This window comes from Canis aureus, chromosome 24, assembly GCF_053574225.1.
Source record: "Canis aureus isolate CA01 chromosome 24, VMU_Caureus_v.1.0, whole genome shotgun sequence".
NCBI lineage: Eukaryota > Metazoa > Chordata > Mammalia > Carnivora > Canidae > Canis > Canis aureus.
Genome location: NC_135634.1, coordinates 49,477,296 through 49,501,162, shown reverse-complemented (window position 1 = coordinate 49,501,162; position 23,867 = coordinate 49,477,296). Strand labels below are relative to the sequence as shown.

Here is a 23,867-nt window from a genome sequence, read left to right as displayed (position 1 = left end):
AGAAATAAAGGCAGAATTCAGTTTTTTTTTAAATGTTTATTTATTTATGGTAGTCACAGAGAGAGAAAGAGAGAGAGGCAGAGACACAGAGGGAGAAGCAGGCTCCATGCACCGGAAGCCTGACGTGGGATTCGATCCCGGGTCTCCAGGATCGCGCCCTGGGCCAAAGGCAGGCGCCAAACCCCTGCGCCACCCAGGGATCCCTTAACCAAAGTTCTTTAGAAAGGTGAGAAGAGGGAGGACTTCCCAATATGTTTTATAGATCCACCATAATCTTGATACCAAAATCTGAAGCCATTGCAAGATAAAAATTAAAAGACCAACAGCTTTCATGCACATACACTCACATATCCTAAAATAAATTTTTGCAAGGTAAATCTGGCAACATATAAAACTAGTTGGTTACTGACCACAGTAAGAGAGTAAAGAAGAAAAAAATCACACTATTATCCCAAGAGATGCAGAAAAAGAATTTTATAACATTTGTTAAAACTCAGAACCTATTCATGGTAAACACTCTCAGCAAACAAAAAACAGTATGGAATTTCCTCAATCTAATAATGGGTATCTACAAAAACCACAAACAAACTAACTAACTAACTAACTATCTATCTATCAAAAAACTGTATGGCTAACATATTTGATAGTGAAAAATTGAATAATTTCTGTCAAAAACAAGACATTTGTTCTCTTACTGTTTATTTCATGTATAGAGGTCTTAGTACAAAACATAAAAGGCATACAGATTGGAGGAAAAAAATAAAAGTGTCTTTATTCACAGATCATATGATAATGCACAGAGAAAAAAAGAAACTACTACAACTAATAAGTAAACTTAACAAGGTTGAAAAATACAAGGTCAAGTGCATTTCTGTATTCTAGTAACAAACATCAGGAAAATAAAAAATTTAAGTAAGTATCATTTACAAAAACATCAAAAACATTACAAACTTGGTGTTTAAATGTAATGAAAGTTTCATGTATAGGAGTTTTATGTTGAAAACTACAAAATACTGCTGAAGGAAATTAAGGCAGAACTAAATAAAAGGAGAAATATACCATGTTCACGGATCAAGAGACTCAATACTGTTAAGATCTGTTCTCTACAAATTGAGCTACAGATTGAACACAATCTCAATCAAAATTGCAGAAGGATTTTTTTTTTATAGAAGTTGACAAGTTGATCATAAACTTATATGGAAATGTAATGAACCTAGAAAAGCCAAATAATTTAGGAGAAAATTAAATGACATATATTTCAAGACTTATTAATTATAAGGCCACAATATTTGCAGTGTAGTATTTAGGCTAAAAGATTAAGGAACAAATTATAAGAGCCCAGAGAGTAGCTTGATTTTTGAGAAAGGCACTAATTCAGTTCAATGTGGAAAGGAAGGTCGAAGGCATATTCAATAAATGGTCATTTGATGTGATGAGTATTGAGTTATTATACAAGATTGATGAATCACTTAACTCTACCTCTAAAACTAAGAATACACTATATGCTAGCCAATTAAATTTAAATTAAAATAATGGTGTCAACATAGTTAGATTTCTGAAATAAAGAAAAAGTGCCTGGACCCTTCACTTTACATCATATATGACAACAGAAGTGAGATAGATCACATTTCTGAAAGTAAAAATCAACTGTACATTTTCTTAAGAAAATGTACAGTATATTTATGACTTTGAGGGAGGCAAAGATTTCTTAGGTAGAATATGAAAGGCATTAATTAAAAAGTTGTTAATTTGAGCTTCTACAAAAATTTAAAACTTCTCCTCATCAAAAGACACCACTAAATAAGTGAAAAGACAAGCCAAAGACTGGGAGAAAATATCCACAATTTATATATCCAACAGAGGACTCTTACCCCAATTATATAAAGAATGCACTCAAATATATATTTAGAAAAAGATAATAAAAAAGCGATAAAATACTTGGATATTACTTCACACACATATAACACAAGGCATATGGATTGCTCTTAAGCATATGAGAAAGTGTTCAACATCATTAGTCATCAGGGAAATGCAATTTAACTCACCAACATATCACTTCACATTCATTAGAATGTAAAAAAAAAGACTAATAACAGCAAGTGTTGGTGAGGATGTGGACAAACAAGAATTTATAACAACATTGCTAGAGGAAGTGCAAGTTATTAAAACCATTTTTGAAAAACTGTAAGTTTCTAATGATGTTAAACATATACCTACCCTATTATCAAGAAATTACATTCCAGTTTCAGAAATGTATACCCTTCTCTAGAGAATCATTCTTTAAAATATAAGTCATATGCTAGTGTTGAGGGTATAGAGGTGACCAGTCTCTGCTGTTATAAAATATGAGAGACACATTACAAGAAGTGATTTCCAGAAGTGGGTCAGGAGACTACAGAGGGAGCACAAGAGTCTTTCTCAAACTTGTCTGATACAAGAATCACTTAAAATACAGATTCCAGGGCACCTGGGTGGCTCAGTCTGTTAAGCATCCAACTCTTGATTTTGGTCAGGTCACAATGCCAGGGTCATGAGATGGAGCCCTGTATCGAGCTCCCTGCTTAGTGCAGAATCTGCTTGAAGTTCTCTCCTTCACCCTCTGCTCTCTCCCCCACTCTAGAGCAGGTGGGGTGGGGTGATGGAGAGAAGGAGCAGACTCCCCACTGAGCAGGGAGCCCCATGCAGGGCTCAATCCCAGGACACTGGGATCATGACCTGAGCCAAAGGCAGACACTTAACCAACTGAGCCACCCAGGCACCCCATAAATAAATAAATCTTAAAAGAAAAAGACTCCACAGCCTAATTTGGGGCCTAGAAATAATATTCTAAGAAACTTCTACAATCTAGAGATTTGGGAAAACATAAATCGCTATGGGTGATACAAAAAAGACCTACCCTGGGGCGCCTGGGTGGCTCAGTCAGTTGGGTATCAGGTCGTGATCTCATGGGTCATGGAACTGAGCTGTAAGTTGAGCTCCATGTTCATTGGGGAGTCTGCCTGAGATTCTCTCTCTGCCCATCCCCCTTCTCTCTCTCTCTCTCAAATAAATAAATAAATAAATCTTAAAAACAAAAGACCAATCCTGGACTAAAGCTTAGCGAAAGCCTTCCTGAGGAATTGTCATTTAAATTGAGATCTGAAAGATGAGCAAGAGTTTACTGTTATATTGATTATTAAATCAACTTAGTATTGATTTTGATATAAAGAATATAATGTCACACATACACAAATGCATTAGTTTTTAAAACTGAGAGATGTATGTATGTATTTGAGAGATGTATTTAAAAAGCAATTAAAAACTAATATTCTAGCTGAGTAAGAGAAATATAACCTATATTTACATTGAATTTCAAAGATAATTAAGTAGGCAATAATATAGCATGGTTGCATTGATAAAGGTCAGGGAAACCTTATAAAGAAAGTGACATATAAGCTAAATCATGAAGGGCACATAGGGGCCAGCCACTAAGAAAGAGCATCTCAAAGGGGATAGAGCATCTCAAGTTAAAAGAACAAATATGGGATGGCTCAGGTAAAAGATGGATAAAAAGAGAAGACAAGACAACTAGACTTAGTACGTAGAAAAGTGAACTCATTATCATTGATAGTATATTCTCTGAACTAGGAATCAAGGAGAAAGAATACATATATTATTTTGCTTTTGGGTGGGAGGAAATGGAGATGATGAGTTCATCTTATACATAAAAGCTCAAAGTACCTATAACATGTACAAATTGAAATTGATTGATACACAGTTGTGAAGCTTAGGAATAATCTGGACTAGAAGTATTCAATCTCCAATTTAACGTTTCAGAAATTCTTTTTAACTGGGGCATCTCAGTGGCTCAGTGGTTGAGGGTCTGCCTTTGGCTTAGGTTGTGATCCTGGGGTCCTGGAATTGAGTACTGCATCAGGCTCCCTGCATGGAGCCTGCTTCTCCCTCTGCCTATGTCTCTGCCTCTCTGTGTCTCTCACGAATAAATAAAATCTTTAAAAAATTAATTTTAATAACAGAAAAAATTTGGCCTAATACCAAAAGCTTAATAGTCTTTCATTATTTATACTTCCCTAAATCTGGCTAGTGGCTGTTAATCTTTGCAGTTACGGAGTTTCCAAAGATTTGATAAAAGTCACACACTCACTTCCCTGAAAACATACCCATACACACACATAACATACACACATAAAGGATTTATGGACTTTTATACTACATCTAAAAATTCCTAGTAACTCCTGGCTTAAGGGATTATATTTAAGTCAGTAAAGATCTTACTCTAGGAATTCCAGGTAAACATTTAAAATAAAGAGTAAGATGAAAAGAAAGCTAACTTATCAAAATAACTGACATTCGAATAGATCAGTGGCTTCATATTTTTTGGACCCAGGAAGTCTTCATGTTCTTAAAAAGTATTGGGAACCCAAAGGGGTATTTAAGTGGTCAATATCTAATAATACTTATCACATTAGAGTTAAAATAGAAAGATTTTAAATATTTACCCATAACACTAACAAACCCATTACTTAACATAAGTAACATTTTAAATGTAAAAATGTGTGTTTTCACAAATCTGGTGAAATGAGCATTATTAACATTGTGCAAATCTCTTTAATATCTGTTGTAGTTGGGATGCCTGGGTGGCTCAGTGATGCATCTGCCTTTGGCTCAGGGCATGATCCTGGAGTCCTGGGATCGAGTCCCGCATCGGGCTCCCTGCATGGGACCTACTTCTCTCTCTGCCTGTGTCTCTGCCTCTCTGTGTTATGCATGAATAAAAAAATAAAATCTTTAAAAAAATCTGCTGTAACAAGCTGGATTCTCATTCAGGTCTGATCCTGCATTCAAATCTGCATTCAATGTGTTACTAACTTCATTCTTAAAAATGAACAGATACCCAACATCAAAAACTTTGACAAAAAGAAAAATTTTAGTTAAAAAATAGAACACCTGCAAATCACACATCTAATGAGATTCAACTATCTGGAATATACAAAGTACTCTTACAATTCAGCAACAAAAAGACAACCCAATTTTTAAAATCAGCAAAAGAAGGGATCCCTGGGCGGCTCGGCGGTTTAGCGCCTGCTTTTGGCCCAGGGCACAATCCTGGAGTCCCGGGATCGAGTCCCACGTCAGGCTCCTGGCTTGGAGCCTGCTTCTCACTCCTCCTGTGTCTCTGCCTCTCTCTCTCTCTCTCTCTCTCCCCCTCTCTCTCTGTGTGTCTATCATAAATAAATAAATAAATAAATAAATAAATAAATAATAAATAAATAAATCTTTAAAAAAATAAGCAAAATATGTGAACAAACATTTCTCCAAAGATATAGAAAAGGCTAATAAACACATGAAAATATTCTCAATTTATCAGTAATCACTAGGGAAGGGCAATTCAAATCCACAATGAGATACTACTTTAGATCCACTAGGATGGTTATTAAAAAAAAAAAAAAAAAAAAAAGCACACACAGAAAATTAGTGTTGGTAAAGGCACGGAGAAACCTGAACCCTCACACACTGCTGCTGAGAATGTAAAAACAATGTCCAGTTTGGCAAACAAGCGGGCAGTTCCCCAGCAGGTCAACTACAGAATGACCTCGTGCCCCAGCAACACCACTCCCAGGCATATGCCCATTTCTATCCTGCTCTCTCGGTTCTCATTTACCTAACGATTCTCTCTTGTGTTCTTAATCCCAGAACCACGCCAGAAATCACAGGCCCCTTCCTTGGCACCTCCTTCGTCCCCACCAGGCCTGTGAGTTTTACATCGGACCCACCCTGGCCCAAGGACCGCTGCCTCTCACGGGGGTCGCAGCGATGACCTCTCAGCAGGCAGGAATCATCTTTCCAGAATGCAGATCTGATCCCTTCAGCCTGGTCAGCCGCAGACTGCAAGTGTTTTTGGATGAAGATTAAAGACCCTGCAGGACCTCTTACTAGACACCCAAGGAAGGGTCTGAACCCCTGCAACCCCGGGGCACCCCGTGCTGCAGGCACCCCTGCAGGAGGCACCCGTGCTGCGGGAGGCACCCCTGCAGGAGGCACCCCGTGTTGCGGGAGGCACTGCGTGCTGCAGGAGGCACCCGTGCTGCAGGAGGCACCCCGTGCTGGAGGCACCCTTGCAGGAGGCACGCACCCCGTGCTGCAGGAGGCACCCCGTGCTGCAGGAGGCACCCTGTGCTGCGGGAGGCACGGCCCGTGCATGCGCTGTCGCTGCCCCCAGCCCCCAGCCCCCAGGAGCTCCCACCTGGACCCCCTGCTGCAGGGGAGCCCCTGCAGGCCTGGCCGCTGCCCGGCATTTCGTGGGAGTCGGGGTCGGCGGTCGGTCCCTGCGGCCGTGGCCGCGCGTGGAGCATGCGGGGGCACGTGCCCCTCCCCCGGGACGTAACCGCCCCTCCCCCCCCCCCCCCCCCCCGCACGGCCGCTCTCGGGTGCGGCGAGGCAGGGCCCCGACCGGGATCGAACGCCGGGCCACCCCGCCCGGCCCCCGCCCCCGGGCCCCCCGCGGCGGCCCCCGCCCCCCAGCCGCCCCCCAGCCGCCCCCCGCGGGCCCGCCCCTCGCACCTGCACCTCGGAGCCGCCGCCGCCACGGGCCTCAGCCGCCGCCTCAGGACCCGGCGCGCTCCGCGTGTGGCCGCGGGGCACGTCGGGTAACGGACGCCGGAGGCCCGCCCACCTCCCGGGGGGCGCTCCCATTGGTCGGCGCCGGCAGGGCGGTGCCCTGATTGGCCGCGCGAGGGCGCGAACGCGGGAGGGCGGTGGCGGGCTGGCGAGGCGCCGAGGCGGCGGGAGACGACCTCCAGGCTGGGGCCCTCTCCTGGGGCAGCCGAGGCCCTGGTCTGCACGGGGCGGGGCTGCGAGGCCGCAGGACCCGAGAGCTGCAGGCCCAGGCCCAGCTGGCCCGTGGTGTGGGCCGCGGTGGCGGGACAGCCCTCCCCAACAGGTGTCTGCCTCCCCGACAGGTGACCCTCCCCGACAGGTGCGCCTCCCCGACAGGTGACCCTCCCCGACAGGTGTCCGCCTCCCCGACAGGTGCGCCTCCCCGACAGGTGTCCGCCTCCCCGACAGGTGCGCCTCCCCAACAGGTGCCCCTCCCCGACAGGTGACCCTCCCCGACAGGTGTCCGCCTCCCCGACAGGTGTCCGCCTCCCCGACAGGTGCGCCTCCCCGACAGGTGTCTGCCTCCCTGACAGGTGCGCCTCCCCAACAGGTGCCCCTCCCCGACAGGTGCCTGCCTCCCCGACAGGTGCCCCTCCCCAGCAGGTGTCTGCCTCCCCGACAGGTGCCCCTCCCCAGCAGGTGTCCCTACCCGACAGGTAGCCCTCCCTGACAGGTGGCCCTCCCCGACAGGTGCGCCTCCCCGACAGGTGTCTGCCTCCCCGACAGGTGCGCCTCCCCGACAGGTGTCCGCCTCCCTGACAGGTGCGCCTCCCCAACAGGTGTCTGCCTCCCCGACAGGTGCCCCTCCCCAGCAGGTGTCCCTACCCGACAGGTAGCCCTCCCTGACAGGTGGCCCTCCCCGACAGGTCTCCCTCCCCGACAGGTGTCCGCCTCGCCGACAGGTGTCCCCCCCTCCCTGACAGGTGACCCTTGCCAACAGGTGACCCTCCCCGACAGGTACGCCTCCCCGACAGGTGTCCCTCCCTGACAGGTGCGCCTCCCCGACAGGTGTCCGCCTCCGCGACAGGTGACCCTCCCCAACAGGTGACCCTCCCCGACAGGTGCCCCTCCCCAGCAGGTGTCCCTACCCGACAGGTAGCCCTCCCTGACAGGTGGCCCTCCCCGACAGGTCTCCCTCCCCGACAGGTGTCCCTCCCTGACAGGTGTGCCTCCCCGACAGGTGTCCGCCTCCCCGACAGGTGACCCTCCCCAACAGGTGACCCTCCCCGACAGGTGTCTGCCTCCCCGACAGGTGCGCCTCCCCGACAGGTGTCCACCTCCCTGACAGGTGCCCCTCCCCGATAGGTGTCTGCCTCCCCGACAGGTGCCCCTCCCCAGCAGGTGTCCCTACCCGACAGGTAGCCCTCCCTGACAGGTGGCCCTCCCCGACAGGTCTCCCTCCCCGACAGGTGTCCGCCTCACCGACAGGTGTCCCCCCCTCCCTGACAGGTGACCCTTGCCAACAGGTGACCCTCCCCGACAGGTACGCCTCCCCGACAGGTGTCCCTCCGTGACAGGTGCACCTCCCCGACAGGTGTCCGCCTCCCCGACAGGTGACCCTCCTCGACAGGTGACCCTCCCCGACAGGTGCGCCTCCCTGACAGGTGTCCGCCTCCCCGACAGGTGACCGTCCCCGACAGGTGCGCCTCCCCGACAGGTGTCCACCTCCCCGACAGGTGACCCTCCCCGACAGGTGTCCCTCCCCGACAGGTGCGCCTCCCTGACAGGTGTTCGCCTCCCCGACAGGTGACTGTCCCCGACAGGTGCGCCTCCCCGACAGGTGTCCACCTCCCCGACAGGTGACCCTCCCCGACAGGTGTCCCTCCCCGACAGGTGCGCCTCCCTGACAGGTGTCCGCCTCCCCGACAGGTGACCGTCCCTGACAGGTGCGCCTCCCTGACAGGTGACCCTCGCCGACAGGTGTGCCTCCCCGACAGGTGTCCCCCCTCCCTGACAGGTGTCCCTCCCGGACAGGTGACCCTCGCCGACAGGTGTCCTTCACGATGCCTGCCCCAGGCAGTCCACCGGAGCACCTACCCAGGTGGGGGCCACCTTTAAGAAACCACCCAAAACCCAGTAGTCAAGACAGATAACATTTTAATTTCCTTTAAGGAAATCCAAGATGAACCGAGTATCCAAATCAGTATTCCTAGGTTTTCCTTCTGCCCCAGTTCTCGGTGGCTCTATAAGGAGCCTGTCTTTCAAATGGGCATTATCTTTTTCATCCATCCTGAATTTTTTTTTTTTTTTTTTGGCATTTGAGTTTTTGCTTAATCCTTATATCTTAAGTTTTTGGTTGTTTTTAAAGACTTTTTTTTCTTAAAGGTTTTATTTTTAAGTGATCTGTACCCAACATGGGCTTGGATTTACAACCCTGAGTTGCAGAGTTGCATGTTCTACCAACCGAACGGGCCAGGCACCCCTAAATTTCTCAATTTAACATCGTTTCAGGTTGCATTAAAAGCTGCGTTTTCCGACACATCTGGGCATCCCCCACCAGCGCTGGGGCCGTGGGGTCCTGGCTTCTCTTTGTCCTGATCCGGGAGCCCGAGGGCAGTAGGCTGCCCCACCGCCTTCTTCCCCTGGCAGCTCCACCGAGTCTGGACTCCCATGATTGACTCGGGGCTTAAACTTCTGATGTGAAGTTGTACATTTTTATGAAATCTGTCCATCTCTTTGTGGTTTATAGCCATGATTTTTTTTTTGCCCCATTCCGCGTTCTGAATAATGGCATTGACACAACAGCTTTTATTTGCTTCTTACAATTTGATTTTTTTTACATGTAATTTGTTCCTTATAATTTTCAAATATCTTAAAATTGTGAAAATTAACATGTGTTTAATATAGACAATGCAGAAAAATGTAGAGGAAAACGAAAATCTTCTGTAATCTCCCAAAAACCTCACTTTGGATGTTTTGGGGGCGCTGCATCAAGAGAGATACGATTGAGACTTCCTCTTGACAACTTCAGTGCCCTTCTGCGTATTCACCTGTCCTGGCAGGAGATGTTAGACACGTGATTCCACAGACACCTGAGGTCCTGCTGTGCATCATGCAGGTCGAGGGGTATAAAGCTTGACAGTTTCTCTCAAAGAACATTGCGGACTAGAATGTGTGGAACAGACCGTCGTGCAGAAGAGCAGCTGCACTCCACGGGGACCACATCCTGGGAATCTTCCGGAAATGCCGCCGGCACCCTGAGCTAGGCTGGCTGTCCCCTCCCAGGGACCTGTCTGTCCTTGTACCTTTGTAATATCCAGGGCACCTGGCCGAGGCTACTCGCTGCCCTCATGGGTCTTTTATCAAAATGATCTAGGCTACTGGTATTTTTTTTTAAACTTCCAGATGACTATTAGAATAACTGTGAGATTTATGCCCCAAAAAACTCAAAGTCATTTTCATAAGAAATGTATTAAATCTATAAATTTGGGAGAAAGTGTACCTTTACAATATTTATTCTTACATCTCTATAGATTTTTATGTTGTATATCTCCTACTGAGATGTATAGGTTCTTAGGTTTTTTAGGGTTATTACTGTTGTTTTGGAGGGCATTTTTCCACTGTTATGAATGAGAGTCCCCCATGATATTATCTAAATCTAACTGCTGAGTGTTGATACACAGATTCCTAGGAAATAAAAGCTTGTTTGGGCAATTATTTATTGATTCAGCTTTTTGAGTCATTTGTGCTGCGGCAGCTACCTTTTCTGAGATGAGAGGCTGCAGCTTTAGCAGATCAAAATCAGACTTTCCCCTGTATTTTGTTTTCGCATTAATGTATTTCTGGTTGCATTCTCCTGTTTTACTTTACTAAATCTTAACTATGCTAAATCTTGGGAAATTCTTTTCCTGGATCTGACCTTTTGTTTTATATTAGGTACACAGAAGCCGGGCATCATTTTTTTATTACCCCACAGACTGCCCAAATGGTTCATGGGAGGACGGAGCAACGATTGTTTTGTTCCTTTACCAAATTATAACTAGACAATCGGAGGACAAACATTATATGGTCTCATTCATTTGGGGAAATATAAAAAATAGTGAAAGGGAATAAAGGGGAAAGGTGAAAAAATGGGTGCGAAATATCAGAAAGGGAGACAGAACATGAGAGACTTCTAACTCTGGGAGACGAACAAGGGGTGGTAGAAAGGGTGGTGAGCGGGAGGTGGGGGTGACTGGGTGATGGGCACTGAGGGGGGCACTTGAAGGGATGAGCACTGGGTGTTATTCTATATGTTGGCAAATTGAACACCAATAAAAATAAATAAATAAAAAACAAATTAGAACTAGATTTTTAAGATTGTAAATTGGGGGCGCCTGGGTGGCTCAGTTGGTTAAGCGTCCAACTCTTGATATCGGTTCAGGTCATGATCTCAAGGTCATGAAATGGAGCCCCACATCGGGCTCTGTGCTGGGTGTGGAGCCTGCTTGGGATTCTCTTTCCTTCTCCCTCTATTCCCACCCCCCCACTTGCTCTGGCCTCACATGCTTTCTCTCTCTCTCTTAAAGAAAATTAAAATGTTTTGATATGGAAACATTAAACCGCATGATCTTACACTCCACTTAGTAAAATCCTGGTGGGTGAGGCACTGCTGTTCTCAGGAGCTACAAAATTCCAGGCTGGCTGAGGCAGGTTGAGAAAATCCACGCAGACCAGAGCCAAGAAGCAAAGGTGACTTTGCCCTGGGGTAACTTATAAGGGGAAAACTTGGGCAGCAGGATATCTCAGCACACCTGACTTGCAGATGGGGCAACAGTTTGTTCAAAGCAGAAGAGAGCCAGACGGGTGCCGTCTTCAGGTGGCAGAGGGCGGGGGACTCCACGCACGCCTATGGTGGTGGTGATGAGCCCAGAAAGCTAGCAGTGAGGGGTAACGCAAACCTAAGGAACCCCCCCTCCCTTATGTTGGGCACCCACATCTAAATACAGAACATGTACCACTTGAGATCCAGGGGGTTCTTTCAGCATTCTGAACCCAAAGCCAATGTATGTGTGTGTGTGTGTGTGTGTGTGTGTGTGTGTGTGGTCCCCACACAAAACATCAAACAATTTTTGGACACCAGCAAGTGTGAACTCAATTCTGACACTATCTGCCTGGAGATAGTATCAGATTCCAGAGGTGAGGGGATCTGCCACCCCACACCCCACCCAGCAGATGCCAGTTGCAAGTCCAGGTTGTCACCTGTGCTTCTGACCAACCAGCTACAGATTGGAGGTTCCAATGGCCTCCTCTGTAGGTTCAATTAACTGGCTAGAGTGGCTCACAGAACTCAGGCAAACACTAAAATTTACCAGCATAATGAAGGATGTGATAAGAGATATGAATCAACAGCCAGATGAAGAGATACATAGGGTGAGGTCCTGAACAAGGGACCCTCTGTCCTCGTGGAGCTTGGAGCCTCGGTTGGTGGCACATAGAAGCGTTCTTGTTCCTCAACTGTGGAAGATCTCCAAAAAGGAAAAAGGACCAAAAAAATCTCCTCTTGGGTTCTTATGGAGGCTTCGTTACATAGTCACGGTTGACTAAGTAATTGGCCTTTGGCTAATTCAACTTCCAGGCCCTCCCCTTTTCCTGGAGGTCAGGGGCGGCATGGAAAGTTCCAGCCCTCACTCACATGATTGGTCCTCCTGGGAATCAGCCCCTGCCCTTGGGTGGGGCCCGAAAGTCACCTTCACTGATAATAAGATGCCTGCTTCACCCTATGACTCTGCAGCACTTTCAGGTAAGGTGAATGAAGACCAAACATATGTAAGAAATACATTTTGGTCAATTGAATGACCACCTCAATGTATTTCTTATATATCATTATGTTACAGGAGCATTTATATAAATCTTTGAATATTTCTAGTTCAAGGACTCTTTCCCCAAGTCTGTGGTCTTGTCACATGCCCACCCAAGGTAGGGGCAATTGCAAAGGGAGACCGCCAGCCGTGGTCAGTGCCATTCCATTCAGGACTAGCAGAGCCTGCTTAGCATTCAGTGCTCTTGGGGACAGAGTAGGAGTCATCCGGCAAGTGGTGATGGGGGCTATTCTGGTAGAGACGGGAAAGAAGCAGGCAGTTTTGGGAACCAGCCATGCATAGAGGTCACCTCAGCAGTGGGAAGGCAGTATGGTGGCATGTGTGGGGCTAAGACTTGGGACAGCTGCCTAGTTCTTGAGAGACTGGGAGCCCAGTAGAAACCCAGTCCTGGTAGCTCTTGGGCATAAGGCAGAGTCCTCCACCACTGAGCCGGGGTCCTCTAACTCCCCAGGTATCTCCACACCCAGGTGAGGGTCAGGCTGCAGGTGCAGGGAACCAGGCACATCAACAGACAGGCATGTGCACACGTGTGCCACATCTGGCCAGGCCATTTGTAGAAACACACCAGATGCTTATGGTCCAGTTCCAAAATTCGAATATGGCCGTCTCCACCTGGCACTTCCCCACCTACCACCCCCGCCCCATTCCACGCTTCTGTGGTTATGTGTGTGTGTGGGGGGTTCATCCTTAGGACCTTCTCTTCCTCAGGGCTACCACCTCCTTAAGGTGGGCATTTGTCTGGTGATCCCTCACCCCCCGAGCTCAGCGCTGTGCAAAGCAGAAATCCACAGTAGCTAAAGAATGATGTAAATTTTCAACAATATCAACAGTATGTTTCAAATCTTTAGTTTACATTTCAGGCGATCAGAATGGGATGTCAAAAATGAACAATGGAAAATAAAACCTCACGGCAGTTCTGAACTGTAATTTGCATCATCCATGTAGACTGTCCATTTATAATGTCTTTTTAATGGGTTTCTCTAGGTAGGTCCTAAATGTCCCAAATGCCATTTTGTTTCTAAAAATGAAAACAATTTGTAGGAAACATACAATAGGCATCCTGGTTCAGGTTTTTAACCACCTATCTTCTTCTCCCAATTATCAAATTCAGGCCAAAGCAGTGGTTCTTAAGGCAAAAGCAGCACCCCCTCTAGCAGATATTTGGTAAAGTGAAATATTCTTGTTTGTCACGACTGGGGGTGGGGCCTACTTGCATCTAGTGGGTAAAGGATAGGGATGCTGCTCAACATCCTCTGATGCACAGGACAGCCACCCAGCAACCAAGAATGATCCTGCCCAAGGTGTCAGTAATATGTGGTTGAGAAATTCAAGGATGAGAAAAGCTGGCAACAAATTCCCTATAGCAGGGACACCTGGGTGGCTCAGCAGTTGAGCGTCTGCCTTCAGCTCAGGGCGTGAGCCCGGGGTCCTAGGATCGAGTCCTGCATCAGGATCCCCGCAGGGAGCCTGCTTCTCCCTCTGCCTGTGTCTGCCTCTCTCTCTGTGTCTCTCATGAATAAATAAAATCTTTTTAAAAAATACAAATTGCCTATAGCAGTATCTGATGAAAAGTTGTATTCTATGAAATAAATTAAAAAATCATATTCTATCTTCCTCTGGATTAGGAAGTGTGTATAAAGTGGATTTGCTGGGGCACCTGGGTGGCTCAGTAGGTTAAGCGTCTGCCTTTGGCTCAGGTCATGATCCCAGGGTTCTTGGGCTCTAGCCCTACCTCAGGCTCCCTGCTCAGCCGCTCTCCCTGCTTACAGTCTCTCTCTCTCTCTCTGTCAAATAAATAAAATCTTTTTTTAAAAAATGGCTTTGCTGTTTCTGCAAAGATTGGTGGGAAAGGTAGACAGCAAAGGTTTGACTTCTCTAGAGCCGATTTGGGAAAAGCCACCCTCCCAGGACTTGTGAGACAAGCAGTCCTCCTCTTACCAGTGGTGAGACCTCCAGCCAGTTAACTCCTTGGGCTCCAGGCTCCTCGTCGTGTAATCTCACAGACCTTTTGTGAAAATCGAGTGAGGGAAAATAGGTATCTAACTGCTGGGCATGTCTACACGCTATACGTATTTGCTTGCTGTTATTAGTGTTATCTGTGATCTCCATATATGGATGTTTCACCGGTTAAACACTTTTTTTTTTTTTTTTTTTAAACACATTTGTATTAAGATGCTGTGGAAGAAATCTTAAGGATACGACAAGGAAGGAAACATTTCCTCTTTGCTGGCTGGCCTGCTACGGTCAGAGGACGGTGCCGGACGGACCCTGCAGGGAACCCGGGCTCCCCGTCCTGGTTCCTTCCTTCTTGTTCATGTGGCACCTGTGGTGTGAATGTGGGCCACCAGGGGGGCCCGCCCTCCCCAGTCCTGGCCCCTGGTTTCCTGCCTTCTGGCGTCGGTCCCTGGCACCCTCTGACTTCTCTGTCCCATTGTGGGCAGCGGCCCCCAAGCCCTCTACTGAGGTCTCTGTCCCAATTTGTCCTCTCTGGTGTTCTCCCTCAGCCCCAGGGCATTCTTTAGAGTTCTCTTCCATCCTTCCTCTGTAGCCCATTCCCTGTGGGCTGATCATTCTCTGTATTACATTTTCCCTGCTCAAATTACTGGCAGTTCCCGTTTTTGGACCGGACCCTGATACCTTGCATTCCTGAAAGAACGTGGAATGCTTAACGCTCATGAGGTAGGGTTTCAAGCTTGGAAGTCTTTTGAAACCGATGCGTTTTGGCAAATCCTAGGTAAACATAAAAACCACGTTGCTGTGGAGAGTTGGCGCTTCCATGGGATCAATGCAAGAGTAGGGTTCTGGATAAAAACACTGGTGTTGAACATGCAGCAGCTACAGCAGGCCTGTGGGCACCAACGCGTGGGCGGGGATTGGACGATCTTATCTATGGAGTGCTCAGGACAGAGATGTGAACCGCCAACCATCCTTGGCACAAGGAGTTGTGAATTCCTCTTGTGCCTGATGAAGTGTCGCCTTGTGTATCTATCCCGGGCCCAGACAGTGCTGGGGGACGGACCCTCGTGACCTCTAGCACTATGCTGGGAGTGTTGTCTCAACTATTCTCCCAACTCATGTCCCCTACATGAGTTGGGAGAATATATCAACACAAGGTATCAACACAAGGTATAGTTTCGGGGGACGCTGTCTGGCTGATATCCTGAAAAGCTGGCCTGCTTAACCAAGCTGGCTTGAAGGACAACACCCCAAAGAGTAATTAAAACATCAGCAGGTAGCCAAACTTTCTCTACTTTGCCCTGAAGATAACGTAGTTGACTTTAATCTGTAACTTCCTTGGTTTACTTGATATTCTAAGAGTGCTGACCCTTGGGGGTGCACTATTCTTGCTCACTGTGAATAGACTCCTTTTTTTACAGGGAAAGAGAAGCTAACTGCTTCGCTATACTCAAAAAAGGAAAGAGATGATCCCAAACGTATAGAACAATGAATATGGAATAAAAATCTTCTTTTTCAGTGCAAAAAAATAAAAAAATAAAAAACACCACATCCCTACAGTCTTTCAGCATTGAAGTTTTTAATTTTTCTAATAGTACATTCTTTAAAAGGAGTTCACAACTTCAAGTCCAAATAGAAGGGTTACGTAGCGCGAATGGAAAGCTGTCATCGTCGGTGGAGCTACTGCCTAGTTACCCTGGAAAAAAGTGTTCTTAGGGTTGAACTGATGCAAAAATCCCTTAGAAAAGCTTCATTTGTTGCCTGTAAAGAGTCTTCTTAAGGTCACTTTTACTTCCAGACCATCCCCTTGTTTCTAGCGAAAGAGTTTTGCTTGGTAATGGCTTGTGGTTCCACAGTGTTTTGTGTATGAAAAGCGTAGACTAAGAGAAACTACCAACGTTGCTCAAACTGTAGATCCTGCCCCCAAAGAAGTCCCAACACTGTAACATTTCCCCTCAATTTGCAGCAAGACACATGAAAAGAAAACTCAAGTCCCATTTGAATCTTGACTTTGATTGCCACGTGCGGTGGCGCCGCGAGGCTGCTCCTCGGAGTTCCCGGGCGCCTGGTGTGCTTGGAAAGGACCCATGGGTTCGGAAGGGTGGCCCGGCCTGGGTCGGGGTCCACGGTTGGAGGCATCTGGTGGCTGCCGGGGCCGCGGGTGAGCACGGGAGCCAAGTGCTCACCGGGTGCTCTCGGAAGCGGGGGACACAGCAGCAGTCCCGGACAGTAGCAGAGGCGAGCCCACGACACCGTGCCCTCCATCCACCCACCGGGTTCCTGGGCAGGCCTGGTGCTTACTGCTGGGACAAGAGCGCGCTCCGATTCGCTTTCATTTTTTCCAGACGCTTCACTAAGTGGCCGTTGCTCACCTCGAGCTCTTCTGTTTTGTCCAATGCACAGCGCAGCTGGAAACAAAGAGGAAAGGCAGCTTTGAGGAACTGGCTTCCTCCAAACGTCAGAGGTTGGCCAAGAGTCCACCCTACCGCAAAAGACAGTCACAGCTGGACCCACTGAGCTCCTAGAAGTATGTGAATACACATGCGTGTGTACACATATATTTCTTAACTATTCCGTTAGGGATACAAGGCACAGAATTCTGGCCTCATGAGTAACTAGGCAACCCTCCTTCTCTGAAACAACCTGATCCCACACAGCACACAGTCTTGAGGGGCTGATGGTCTCACGAAAGGTAAGTGAGGCGAACAGGTAAGAGCTGAGCCCAGACCAGTTGGAGGAGTTGGTCCTGGGCAGCTGAAGCAAGGTCTCGATGGCTAGAGACCAAAGTGGGAATAGCTGAGGCCAAGATGATGGCAACCTGGAGCCAGGGCCACAGAGCCTGGGAGTCAGAGTGGAAGCCACACCAACAGGGAGCCATCTGGCCCAGTGGACAGCAGGGCAGAGCACAAGGCGCCTCAGGGCGGGGGTACACCAGCCACATGGTTGTGGAGACGTGCACCATCGGAACAGGGTCTGCGGCTCTGCTTCTGATCCAAAACCCTCAGGGAGGGTGGCTGGGGTCCTGGCACAGGTTCGCCTCCCTGCAGCCCCTCTCACTGGCAGAGGCAAGCCTCTCTGCAGGAAATTCCCCCAAGTCAGGCCTGGAGTATTCCTACAAATCAAAACCAAGCATAACTCCACGAAACAATAAACGCAGGAAGGACAAGCCACCTGAGCGAGCAACAGAATCAGATCCTCCAAGACTGAACGTAAAACAGAACAGCTGTGGGCAGCCCGGGTGGCTCAGGGGTTTAGCACTGCCTTCGGCCCAGGGTGTGATTCTGGAGACCCGGGATTGAGTCCCACGTCAGGCTCCCTGTATGGAGCCTGCTTCTCCCTCTGCCTGGGTCTCTGCCTCTCTCTCTCTCTCTCTGTGTATTCTCATGAATAAATAAAATCTTCAAAAAACAAAAACAGAACAGCTGTGTAGGACATCTTCAAAGAGATGAGGATACAGTTAACATAAACATACAACCAAGCAACCATCAAGAATGAATACACTTAAAAAAAAAAAAACTAGCAAAAGGTGCATGGGGAGACCTAACAGCAGAGGGGTAAGGAGCTGGGAGGTGGAAGAAATGTGGGGGCTGCAGGGACGGGGTCTGACGGCCTTGGCTTAGAGCCCCGGAGGGACGTGGAGACACCAGGGAACAGGCATACTTGAGGAGGTCATGGGTGAAAACTTTCCAAACTTGGTTTAAAAAAAAGACTTCATGGATCCAAGAAACACAATCCATCCCGAGCAGAACAAACAGCAAGAAACCTGCATAGAACACATCAGGGTGAAGCTGCAGAAAATCAAAGACAAAAAGGATCCGAGAGAAGTGAGAGGGAAAGGGTGGCCTACAAAGGTCCCCCGGGGAGGAGGACAGACTCTGGGCGGCCTCGCAACCACAGTCACCAGGAGACTCCGGATTGGGCACCAGGCTCCCTGGGGCGATGGCTCAGCGCATCAGGGTGGCTTGGCACCACGTGGCCTGGAACTTTCTGGGGGGCCATGACACTCCGTCTGCTGCCAGCTAGACCGTCATTTCCCTGCAAACAGCCTAGAAAGTTTACCTCTCTTTGGAGTTTCCGTTTTTCAGCCTTAAGCTCATCTTCTATTTTCTCGGCGTTTTCAGCAGCCGATTTATAACGTGACACTTGACTCTCTAACCTTATTACCTAAAAGAAGGGAAACACCACATGTGTCAATTCACAGGCCTGTTTTCTTTCCCCAGCTGCCCTAACACTGTGTGGTGGAAGGACGTGGTTCGTCAAATGGGAGGACAGGCTGCGCCAATCATCATGATCTAGCACCCTGGGCTACCGTATAGGTTCTGGCCAAGCAAGTGGGTTTGAGCAGCCCCGCGTTGAGGGCCTCATTCCCTCTCTGGCCTTAGTCCAAACACCGGACTCCCACAGCACTGCTGTCCCTCCCCGACGCGGGACCATTCTGCAGGAGAAGGTAGGTCGAGGCAGAAGTTTCCACTAGGACCTCAGCTCCTGTCCAGTCTCTCCTGGGGTGGCATGGTGGGGAGGCAGCAAGGGAGGAAGGCAGGCCAGGAAGCAGTAGAGAGGAAGAGGAGGCTTGGGGACAGCATTGCACAGCCAGGCCCGTGGTGAGGGACAGGAGCAGCTACCAACCCACTGGAGACTTGCAGTCTGCTGAGACCCAAAGCATGCTCCCTCAACGCATCCCGTCCTAGGTGTGCTGCTCTCAGTCCTGTTTCCCCAAAAATGGACCCATAACTGAGCAGGGAAAGAGTACTGAATCTTCTCTCCCTTTGCTTAGGGCACAACTTGTCCCAGATTTGCCCAATGTCAGAGGCATAAATACTCCAAACCTAGGAATCAGAGAGAGCTACCCTGTTGGGAGAAGAAGGCAGAGAATCCAGGCGAGTGGGATGGCCTCACACTAAGTGCTTTCTAACTGAGTTATTTTTAAAGAACAACACTTTTAAAAACGGCTCAGCCCCCTTAGGGACCTTCCGCAAGCAGCCGTTGTTCTAAAGGGTTAGTATCCAACAGCCCGAGTCCTGCTAGTGAGCTTTCCTCCCCTACTTTCTCTCTCTGCAGGAAACCCACTGAGGGCCTTTTCTGGTCCTGCACGTCTCTGCTCCTCCCTGCACTCAGCCTTCCAGGGCGAGTTCTAGCAAGCAGAACTCCGGTCATCATCGCTCTCGCTGCCCATTATTGCTTAAAAGAGCACACGTACATTTTGTTCTAATGCGGTTATCTCTTGCTCAGATTTTGCAAGTTTAAATTTGAGGTCGCTGATCTGTCTGTTGGCATCCCCTAAAGGTTGAAAGAGAAGGAAAATCTGTTAAGCTCCTGGGCTTTTAAAATGCTAAGACAATAGTTACTGGGATCCAAGGCCCTACCTAGTAATGGGCATGCAAATCTGTACGTTCTGGCCAGTGGGCTGACAACAGGGGGAGCTGAGAGAAGCACGCTCTCCATGCACCCAGGCTGGGCAAGTGCCAGGCAGGAGAGCACCGCTGGGCACAGAACACAAAGAAATGGTCAGGGGAAGGAAAGGGGGAGGCTGGGAGTAATTTTATCTTCCTTTAAGCCTCTTTCTAGGTTACTTGTATAGAAAGATACCTTCTAATTTTTCCATACAATCGGCTGATCAAAAGACAGCTGTATCCAGTATGACAAATGCTGTTTCTCACTGTGCATCACGTGGTGGTAACTTGGTGCACGTTTGGGGGCACCCGTTCTAGTCCTTAGGCTCAGACAGAGACACCCTTGCTCTGCCCACCTGCCCATCCTCATTCTGCCCCCCCCCCACAGAAACACCCCTGCAGTGCTGTGCTGAGCTCAAGGGCTTTTGAGGGGCCCTGGGGAGCGCCGGGCATTCTTTGCCATGTTGGTTTTTCTCCTCTAGCCCAAGTATAATAAAAACAGGACACGTCAAGGGTTTACTTCTACACAAGCATGGACATTTACTTTGTAGATCCATTACATGCATGTCTGTCCCGTTTTCTAAGACATCGTTTCCAGGGAGCAGATTGTCTAGCTTGCTGTTCTTCTGTCTCTCTTCCAGCTGTCCTTTGAGTTTCTTAATCTGAAAACGCCCACCAATAAAATAAGTGAATTCCTCTATTCTGAGTGAGCCCGGAAGCCAAGCTCAGAGCCTATGACAAAGGAAGCGGCGTGTAAAGGAAAAACCAACACCCCATACGTACAGTCGGCTGCTGCTGTGGAGTTATTATTTTGTGTGTCCAAGGTGCCAGAGAGATAGGGGTTATGTAAAGAAGCACGAGAGAAATGTAGTTAACAGTTACGATCCACCAGCCACCACAGGGAGTCTCTCACCTTTGATAACCAATCCCAATAACTCCACGAACAACCTTCTGCCAGTTAGTCATCTTCTCGGCAAGTAATAGCGTAATGGGTGGAAATGGAATTGTATTTACGAGATCATGGCAGGAATTATTTTGTAACTCTGGGTGAAAAGTTGTTTCTAAGGTTGAAATTCCTCTTGAATTCAGGAGGAGATGGTACGTAACGTACTTTAAATGTGCTGATCTCAGAGTTAGCGCGTCAGTGCGCCGGTAGCCTTTGCTTTATTCACGAAGAAGCCAGGAAGGGCCTCCCAGAGGGACTGTCCTCGAGTGCCTAGCGGAACCGAGGGCTCCCTCACAGAGCCAGTGCCCGTCGCAGGTCCGCCACCTTCAGGGAGCTGGTCTCTGCAGAGCTCTCCTGTCAGCAGCCACGGCTGTGGACGGTCACGGTGTCTGGGGGGTGGTCTCCCAGCCCTTCTCCTGCTAACCTCCAATCTCTGGATCTGGTGGGAGCCCCCACCTCCCCCCAACAACCACCCCAGCAGAGCAGACGCCTGCAAGCATGTATTGCCCACTGGTGCGCACCGTCCTGTGGAGATCAGTGCAGAATTAACGATGGGCACCTGTTTTCAAAAGATCACAGGAACCTCAATGCTGCTACTACATCGAGTGCTTTTCCCAATTTTGAGAGAAACCTTCAGCAGAATTGTAAAAAGTAAAGTGAAATACCTTTGATTAGGCTTATTGAGGAAAATGGGAGGAAGTGAGTTTCCTTAGAAAGTGATTGTGGAGTGATGATGATGGGGCACCTGGGGGGCTCAGTCGGTGAAGTGTCTGCCTTCGGCTCAGGTCATGATCCCAGGGTCCTGGGCTGGAGCCCCGAATCGGGCTCCCTGCTCAGTGGGGAGCCTGCTTCTCCCTCTGTCTCTGCCCCTCCCCCCAACTCCCTCTTTCTAATAAATAAAATCAGATAAAAAAGAAAATTACCGTGGAATGGTTTACTAACTACCCTGCAGACAAAAAAGACCAAACAGGTCAACCAGTTAGTGTTTCTTGAGGTGGAAGAGAGTGACAAAGGTAAACCACAAGTAAAACAACTCTGAGCAGTTACAACAAGAAAATACCTTCTGGACAGGGGTGCTGATCACTGAGAGGTCCCCCAAACCGACTTCTCTGGGCCAGCAGGAGTCAGAGAAGTGGTGGTTGGAATGACTCCAGAAAGCTCTTGCCTCTCCACCATTAATCTAGGCCCTTCCACATAAATACTTATTTTAAGCAGCAATTGGCATAGAGTGTACCACGTTCTGTTCCATGGCCTCGAGCCTTTGGGACATCCTCTCTAAACCTCACATGACTTACGATGTCCTACTTAGATAAAAATCGTAAGGACACAGGTTGGGTTGATAATTGCTTTCAGGCATGATGTGTTTAGGGTTTTCCTGATAAAGCAAGTAAGTATGGGAAGGTTCTCAGGTTTGGTTGCCCCCGCTGGAGAACTCAGAAAGTAATAAAAAGATCGTTACCTGTTCCAACAAGCACTCCCGTTCATCAACAAGCTTTTTCAACCTAATATCTAAAGAAATCAGAAAGATAGAGGTTGAGGAGAATCCGTGTAGCGCACCGTTTGGCAGAATGCTAAATGGAAGAGTGAGCATTCAGGTTAGTGAAACTAATGATGAAGGTATTATACACATACCACAACGAATGAGGCCACACACAGGACTGGGGAAGACGTCAGCCGAGGGAGGTTGAGTGGGGTCAACCTCCCAGCACATGCTTATCTCGTCAGGGGCAGCATCCGGCTGCATGCAAACAGGCTAATCTTCTACTTTGGGTTAGCATGCAAGAGCTCTAGGGCCAAACCGCACTGCAACACAAGATCTCACAGGCTTCATGGTTTAACATCATTAGGAAGGTACAAACACACTGAGAATCGCGATCCGTATCAATGGCATTTTCGTTAGCTTTGACTTCCCAAGTTTATGTCACCAGTGCCGGAGCTTCGACTCCATGTCTACGCATCAGAGGTCTGCTGACAACACATCCGCTCTCCTGCTTGCGCAGAGCGGGCGTTGTCCTGGGGGTCGCAGTAACACTGTGGGTTTGTGCCACCGCTCTCACCCAGACACAGAAGAGTGCACATACGGAAGCATCTGGAAATCCCCCCCAGACGTTTCTTGGAAAGGCTGTGGAGTAATATAATCTGTAGAGTTACAGAGAAGGAGGCCGAAGCCTGGGGAGAGCGTAGGGGTTTGCACAAAACCTTCCACAGGCTGAAAGGGCCAAATTAGGAAGATGTGGTAGTGACAGCGATGCTAATGGGTACTGCACGGACCCCCTGTGCTGGCACGGCCCTCGCACCTGCGCCTTCACCCACAAAGCCCTGTAGGTTGCCCTGATACTACCTCCTTCTTCTACAGATGAGGGTCCAGCACCTCGAAGGAACTGCCCTGAGGCCTGGCAGCCGAGCCTCGAAACACTGCACCCCTATGATGTTCCAGATGTAACCCAGACCCTGGAGTCAGAGCCGGGCTCCCAGCCCGAGGCTCTTACTCCCGGGGGTGACTGTGCTCTCATGCTGCACAGCTTTGTCACATGAAAAGGAAATAAATGATCTGTATAAAACGCACTTTTGTTTTCATCTAAACAGTCTCTTATCTAAACATTCTCATCCAAGTTATACGCTCTCTCTAATTGCTCTTCCAAACACCCCAAATTGTTCTTTTGAAAGGCACAGTAACAACATAAATTAAACCAGAAATGTCAAGCGTAATGGAGGATAAATCTACGATCCTCCGGAGTTCCATTTCAAGTGACACAAATTGCTTCCGATACTGTATTCTTTCTCTTCCACAAGCTCACCCGACACTGAAACGTAAATGCCGTAAACCCAGTTCTTCATTCAACGTTACTTTTTCTCTTATGTTCTATATACAAAAACCATAGGAATCATAAGCAGCAATGAATATGTCAGAAAGTCATCTTGAAGCTCATCTATCTACTGTACAATTTTATTATTATCGCTTTTCCATTAGGAGACTTCAAACATCCTGGAGAGCAAGGACACAATAAACGTTAACATAGAATAATGGAGCTGGCAAATGCAAAAAATAAAGGTAACATGACCTTCACTCTTATGGTGGGAATATGAAAAACAGGGAAGTGGGGCGCCTGGGGGGCT

The 23,867-nt window shown here is 48.2% G+C and overlaps 2 protein-coding genes and 2 long non-coding RNA genes across 12 annotated transcripts in view; 2 read left to right on the top strand and 2 right to left on the bottom strand.

Moving 5' to 3' along the window:
* RBM44 (RNA binding motif protein 44) overlaps window positions 1–6,699 on the bottom strand; it is a 40,477-nt gene extending 33,778 nt beyond the window's left edge. For 3 of the 4 annotated variants that reach the window (XM_077869411.1, XM_077869413.1, XM_077869414.1), the window contains exon 1: window positions 6,562–6,699. The gene's annotated coding sequence lies outside the window, so the exon portion shown is untranslated. Of the gene's footprint in view, window positions 1–5,774; window positions 5,822–6,561 lie in introns of those variants that run through there. The other variant, XM_077869412.1, reaches the window with a different exon arrangement.
* A 52-nt stretch (window positions 6,700–6,751) lies between these two features.
* LOC144296302 (uncharacterized) lies at window positions 6,752–10,314 on the top strand. Its single transcript, XR_013363464.1, has 2 exons — window positions 6,752–6,976; window positions 9,109–10,314. It is a non-coding gene; the product is annotated as an uncharacterized LOC144296302 (long non-coding RNA).
* Window positions 10,315–15,973: 5,659 nt separating this feature from the next.
* The window catches only part of LRRFIP1 (LRR binding FLII interacting protein 1), a 139,288-nt gene continuing 131,394 nt past the window's right edge, over window positions 15,974–23,867 (bottom strand). For 4 of the 5 annotated variants that reach the window (XM_077869405.1, XM_077869406.1, XM_077869410.1 and 1 more), the window contains 5 exons: window positions 22,210–22,259; window positions 20,349–20,466; window positions 19,612–19,691; window positions 18,474–18,578; window positions 15,974–16,822 (listed from right to left, as the gene is read on the bottom strand). In XM_077869405.1, the coding sequence (XP_077725531.1) occupies window positions 16,712–16,822; window positions 18,474–18,578; window positions 19,612–19,691; window positions 20,349–20,466; window positions 22,210–22,259 (464 nt within the window). In that variant the 3' untranslated portion in view covers window positions 15,974–16,711. The remainder of the gene's footprint in view (window positions 16,823–18,473; window positions 18,579–19,611; window positions 19,692–20,348; window positions 20,467–22,209; window positions 22,260–23,867) is intronic. The other variant, XM_077869407.1, reaches the window with a different exon arrangement.
* Window positions 17,038–23,315, top strand: LOC144296295 (uncharacterized). 2 transcript variants are annotated; one of them, XR_013363459.1, is made up of 4 exons: window positions 17,038–17,106; window positions 18,616–18,861; window positions 19,189–19,291; window positions 23,107–23,315. It is a non-coding gene; the product is annotated as an uncharacterized LOC144296295 (long non-coding RNA). The 2 variants fall into 2 exon arrangements; XR_013363460.1 differs by lacking the exon at window positions 23,107–23,315 and adding an exon at window positions 19,473–20,551.